Source organism: Haliotis cracherodii, unplaced genomic scaffold (assembly GCF_022045235.1).
Source record: "Haliotis cracherodii isolate W230 unplaced genomic scaffold, xgHalCrac1.p SCAF_7, whole genome shotgun sequence".
NCBI lineage: Eukaryota > Metazoa > Mollusca > Gastropoda > Lepetellida > Haliotidae > Haliotis > Haliotis cracherodii.
The window spans coordinates 37,605,759-37,612,401 of NW_027266330.1; the positions used below are offsets into that span (position 1 = coordinate 37,605,759).

The 6,643-nt window shown below is 38.3% G+C and overlaps 1 protein-coding gene across 1 annotated transcript; it reads right to left on the reverse strand.

The window, feature by feature from the left end:
- Positions 1-7: 7 nt before the first annotated feature.
- LOC139447250 (uncharacterized) lies at positions 8-1,776 on the reverse strand. Its single transcript, XM_071228516.1, has 2 exons — positions 1,684-1,776; positions 8-1,098 (listed from the first exon to the last, which is right to left on the reverse strand). The coding sequence occupies exons 1-2, from the start codon at positions 1,721-1,723 to the stop codon at positions 8-10; spliced, it is 1,131 nt and encodes a 376-aa protein (XP_071084617.1). The 5' UTR covers positions 1,724-1,776.
- Positions 1,777-6,643: the final 4,867 nt, after the last annotated feature.

Below are 6,643 nucleotides of genomic sequence, written 5' to 3' on the forward strand. Positions count from 1 at the left end.
TCTTAAATTATTTATTTGTGGCTTTAATACGCCCTAACCAGGTCGCTTTGTCCATCCGATGTATAGCGTTGTATTTTACTTCATACGCCCTTGGTCCGTCCTTATCGCTGAAGACAATGCCATCATAATAGCCCACAGCTACCTCTAGAACACGTCTTTCAGTTCCCGGTAATGGATGTAACCGCACTTCAATCAAATCGTCAGGGACACTACAGAATGTGCTTCCCTGTAAGGCTATTGTGTCACTTTCAAGTTTAGCTTTAATGGCTCTGATGATCTCAGATTCTTCAAATGTCATGCAAAACCCGTCAATGTTAAGAAGTTTGGTTCTGTAACTCTCAATGTCCAGAATATCCTCACTTATCCCAACATAGTATGATCCGCCTCCCTCAACCTTGGACATAGAGGTCAGATTATCCTTAAGTTTGAGATCATCCCATATATAATGAACAAAATCTGACGGACTTCTAGAAATTTGCTTTGTTATTTGATTCTTCAATTTGCCAATATGGAAACGTTTGATCTCAATATTCCTGCTTTCATGGAGATCTTGAATACTCTCACATAAACCTTTTGTCTTGGGTTTCTTGATATCTGTGTTATTCTGTCTATTGATCATGCACAGAGCCAAACTGGCGGAAGTTACTGATATGTTTTCAATATCGTTCCTCACTTTCGTGTTAAAATCCACAGTAGCTATCCCATTCGTTTCCTTCACGCTCACTAAGACGTAGTCCGTATGGCCTTGAAACTCATGTATATCAGATAGCCAATGTCGCTTGTACATGTCTACATATAACTCTCCGTCATCAATGAGATCAGACAGACTCCTGGTGATGAACTCATCAAACTGTTCCAGACACCTGTCCTCAGGTATTTGATCCTCTACGTGAATCAGAACATGACCCCCTCCGCTGTTCCTCAAAGCTGAGACTACCTTCCCTAGTCTGTCAAGAGTTTTCTTTTTCGTTTCTAAAAGTTTTCCAGATTTCTTTCCAACACAAATGATACACCGTTTCGTGTGAAGAAGAATGCAATTGGCACTGTTGTATTGAGACTTGTATGATTTTCCTACCGCCTCACATTTTGCGCACCCATCTGAAAATGTACATATGACGGTAAAACATTTGAAAGACACTCACTAAAACATGCATAGCAAAATACCACTTTATGTAACAGTGCATGTATATGTTGCCTTTCTGAACTGTCGCCTCTGGGTCAGAACTGTAAGATCTGTTGATCATGCACTACGACAATGCTGGTGACATGGCATCGTACACCAATTGCGTCGAACGTTTCTCATGCTGTTAGTCAGTGATTTTGTTGGTCGAGACTTGATTATATTATTTACAGGGAACCATAGCTTAGTTGGAATATTGCACCGGCATTAAACTACGTAGACTAACTCAATATAACACTTCAGACATTGCACATGGCACATGTACCCCAATACTTGTCGTGATTTTTTCTATTTGTCAAAGGTGGACTGGATATGTTAAAAAACGTATGACCTGAAACCATTTTTTCTAATCCGTCAATTTGTATGACAACCGCATTTATATGAAAGCAAATAGTACATGTCCAACATTTTGAACCATCTGAACCCGGTGTTGTTGCGAGTATTCAATAATCTTAAGATGTATAAACTGCAGGCAGTATAACAAAAGAAATTAAGATTGTTACCTATATACTTCTTAGCGTTTTCTGAACCCAGTGATGACATGTTATCAGCATCATAACAAAGCAGGATGCGCCTTCTCTGCAAGCACCAGTCAATCACTCTAAAACCTGAAAACATGTAATGTCTGAATTAATTACAAAGCAGATATATACAGATGTATGGAATGATGGAGTGATATTGTATTTTTACAGATTGAAGTAGAATTTAACTGTGATATGAAGCGGAGTGTGGGATTGTCGCTGACTGTTTGAGTGTGTGTGTGTGTGTGAGTGTGTGTGCGTGCGTGCGTGCGTGCGTGCGAGCGTGCATGTGTGAGTGGCGGGGGAGAGGGTGTATGGTAGTGGCTGGACCTGGCACTGTCAATTAATTTTCTTGCCACTTCTACCCACGCAGATTGTTATATTTGTAATACAGCCTTATTTTGCAAAAAGTAATGTTCTCGCATGTTAGTTTAGCATCAAAAATGCTTGTGTATGGTCACAGTCAGCAGAGGTAACAACATGGTTTACAATGCACAAAAGGTCAAGTTAATTCACAAAAAATCGTTTTCCAATATCTGCCCTGTGATATTGCTGCAATATTGCAAAAAGCGGCTTAAAACCATACTCACTCTCTAACTCATGAAGAATCGTAGATTTTGCAACTGTCAAATTACTTTAAAACTGCATTTCTTGCAACTGTCAATAGGAGGGTCGCGTCGAAGGTCATTCTATCCTTAGAAGACGTATAAACAGTTTCATTCAGGACGTATTGATAGTATGCTGTATTTCTAACAAGTAATCTTCTCGCATGTGCTTGGATGACATTGAAAGTCGAAGTCACTCAGAAGATAGGAGTTGTCCCGAAAATCGTGAATTGAGTAAAAGTCTTAACACACATATATCTAGGAAGATCACGGCTGAGACTGAAGGCTAATGTCATTAAACCGGAAGTGCTTACAAATGTTGTATTAATATAACTAAAGGCATAGGACTTTCTGTGTCAAAGTTGTACTGAATTGGACCTGTACGAGATCCACTGTCACCCTTTTGTGGTAAGATCGAAATGGTTAATGATGTGAACATGTTTCACATGTTTCTGATGTGAACGTTTTTGAGCATTGCAGTGGGGATGTGGCATGTAATGCAAAAAAGTCTTCTAGTTATTTATACGTTCATGTTTTCAACAATAAATGACATTGAATACGGGTTATAGATAATTGCTGACAGCCTGAAGTATTCCCAAATAATTTTCACCTTCTTGTCAAGAAGTATTCAATATTTCTGTATATCAACTGTCAGATATGAGTTCCAATTACATCTAACTAAAATGTATTGGATATGAATTGGACACCATAAATATGAAAATGAAAAAACACCATGAAAAGTAGCAAATGGGTGATTTAAGAATAACCTATTGAGTTCTTCGGAGTGACGTCAAAAGCCAAAATGACGTTATAAAAGTGTTCATGAACCTGTGTCGAATACTAGTGTTAGTCATCATTGATCAGGGCAACTAGGGTAGCCTAGTGCTTATCAGATCTTAGACCTTAGATCCGAGGTTTGAGGGAGGGTTCAATGTGTGAAATCCATTTCTGGCCTTCCCCGCCGTGATATTGCTGGAATACTACTAAAAGCGGCATGAAACCATACCCATTTATTCATGATTGATTGATCAATTGGGCACTCATCAAAAGGTGAAAAAATCTGTCAAATAGATACTGAAGGAAATCAATACAGTGTTGGAGACTGTCATTGCCAGTCTAGGCACGGATCGAATCGATAGCTTGGGTGTGCATTTCTTTGTTTTGTTCATTATAAGGGCGTGCATTCAAACTCCCTGATTTTTCTGAATTTAAGGATCCTAAAGAGCAGAAATAACGCTTGTGTATAAATCATTTCAGGAATTTCTCAGGGTTTTTTCCAATCAATATGGAAGTAATACATGGGCGCTAAGTAAGTGATGAGGTAAAGCAAAAGGTTAAATGTGTGAAAGCTTCCAGTATTGCGATTCCTTCAAACAAGGTCTCTTGATACGATGATAAACAATGCAGAGACTTATTTATCAATTGATACACATAATGATATTGAATCATTTAATATAGTGATCAGTAAATGCATGATTGATGCCAGTAGTCAGTCTACACCAGTCGGTAGTTTCAATGCTCATCTAAAGCCTTACTGGAAACAGGGTGGGCCACACTAAGACCATTATAACATGCGCGTTGCAAGGCGGAAGCGGTTATTCGAGAATAAACCATGGGGGGATATTTTGGATTCTTATAAATCATACCAGCAAGTTGAGCGAAAATTCCGACTTCGTTACAGACAGTCAAAACAGGATTATTTCAAGAAATTGTGTTCAGACTTTGAAAAAACTTGTGAGACTGATGTGAATAGCTTTTATACGTCTCTGAGAAAACTGCCTTAGCAGAAGATTGGTATTGATTAACTTGCATATGATGACCGCAATGTAACAACCACTGACATATGTCAGCTTTAGGGAAGGTACAGCGCGGATCTAGCAAAACAAGTTCGATCAAAGACTTCAAAGATGGTACTGAGCAAAAAATCGAGAAAGTAGCGTCTGGTAATAAATCTAGTTCGTGTGTTGATAATGTACTGTGTGCTGAAATATATCCGTTCACGAATTCAAAGTCACGATGTTCAGATCCTGAGGAGGAACAAAGCACATGGCCCTGATTTAATAAGTAATGAACATATGATGTGTGGTGATGAGCTGGTCGTACGGAAGTTAGCATTATTATTTGATGCCTTTCTTAGACTCCAGTACATACCTGCTGTATAAATACACGCGGTAATTATACTTATTTATAGGGTAAAAAAGATAAACCAAACCTGTAAATTATAGAGGTGGTTCGCTAACATCTTGCCTCAGTAACCTTTTAGAGAACATTCCCCTAGAAACGTGGAAATGCCTGTATTTTCCCCTAAATGTTGCAGTTTGGCTTATGGAAAGAACACGGTGCTGCCATGTCGCTGTTTACCCTCATTAAATGTGTACGAAGTAATGTTAACAGGGGATCATGAATCTGCACATCATTTCTGGATAACCAGAAAACTTTTGATTAAATATGGCACTAGGTAAAATGTAGTGTCTGTCACATCACTGTTATACTTCCATATATGCGTGTGTCCAGTATAAGGTTGAGCAATCTGTCCTCATAACTGAGCTTCGACGGTTAGATACAGGAATATTTATACATAATGTTAATTTACCATGCGTGTTACTTGCTGATAACTCTTATCAGCTGCAGCCCTAAAGTTCTACAAACAGCTTTAGATCCAGTTGTTAATCACTCATCGAAATGGCGATTAACTTATAATGCATCGAAAGGTAATATTGTTGTGTTTCATAAAAAGAAGCAATTATTGTGTACGCATGCTTATCACTATATGATCACATACCATTGGTTGATCATGTAAAATATGCGGCTGTTGTTCTTCAAAATAATCTTTCTTTCGAATTATATATTGAAGGGAACAACACAAAAACAAAGCCTACTATTAATTCTCTGCTCTCCATGTGGTCTAAATAATAGTGACTTACACCAGTATGCAAGTATTGAGATATGGAAAAGAATGATCTTAACAACAAGTTATTATGGATGTGAATTACTACCTACATGATAGAGATCTTCTAATTTGCTGAAAGCACCCGGCGTTACTTTGCAAGGATTATACGAGACTTTGACAAACGTTCTCCCACTGATGCCACGTATTTCTAGTCTGGGACTTTGACTTAATAGATAAATGTAGACTAAAGGTGCTGGGACGTCTCTGCAACAACTCATGTGTCTCAATTTGTAAAACTATTTTCTGCGCAGCTATGTCACTGTATTATTTCCGTAACAGTAATCTACACATTTTGTTTCGAGTGTTACATTCAAGAGAGAGAGAGAGAGAGTGAGAGAGAGAGAGAGAGAGAGGAGAGATGTATTCGTTTCTACTCAAATAAATAATGTTGATGTTGAATTGCTGTTATTGCAGATGTATGGTTTCTGAAGGCAGAAAAACACCACCAGTACTGAGCGCAGTTCAAAAAGAGATAAAACCCAAATTAGGGATAAATCCCCATGTTATGCTACGATAGGACATCTCAAGTTACAGATGGTAAAATGTTGGTACAAACAGTGTATCATTCAGCAGTTGTCAATGCTCGAGAAGGTAAAATGATTAGTAAAGCACCAGACCCAAGCTAGATTTTAATGGTTATGATATGGGTATGATTGTCGAAGATGTATGTCTAGCAATGGCTTCAAAGGCTATGCTGATCAAGCAAGGGCTTATCCCATATGGCATTATGAAGTAACTAAACATTTGAATATTTATGTTATAATACAATTGAACACACACTTGTTAATGCTCTAGCTTTTTCAGGGTGTAGGTTATTATTCTCTACTGTGACTTGAGACCGCACAATATCAATGGACTCCGAGAACACCGAAACTTGATTTTTAATTAAGAACTTCGTAGGCAAAATCATACAATTCAAACATTTAATGATGTTAAAACTGCCATGCATGAATACAATCTAATTTATGGAAGGCCACTTGACCCAACCGGCACAAAGCCAATGCTGTCACAGTTTTACACACCATCAGAGGGGCAGAAAGGTCGCGAGATAACACTCATTGCACTAGACTTGCAACAACTGCGTTACTCTGCTCTGAGCTCGTGATACACATTAATATAAATGTTCACATAGTGTATAGCAATGATAATTGGGAAATACCAATGTAAGTTTGTGCTGTTGCGAAAACCTTTGATTTGCGGAAAGAGTTTTATTTGTTTGTGGTTTTCATGTCATGGCAATAAGAAAAAGTCATGGTAACTATAAATGCTCTGAATGACACTTGAGACTAGAGCCGGTTTCATCCACCACATGCTGGACGCCAGAGGTGAAGACAAGACAGCCTTCTTGTCTTATGACAAGCTCATCATAGGTGATGATATTTTTGTT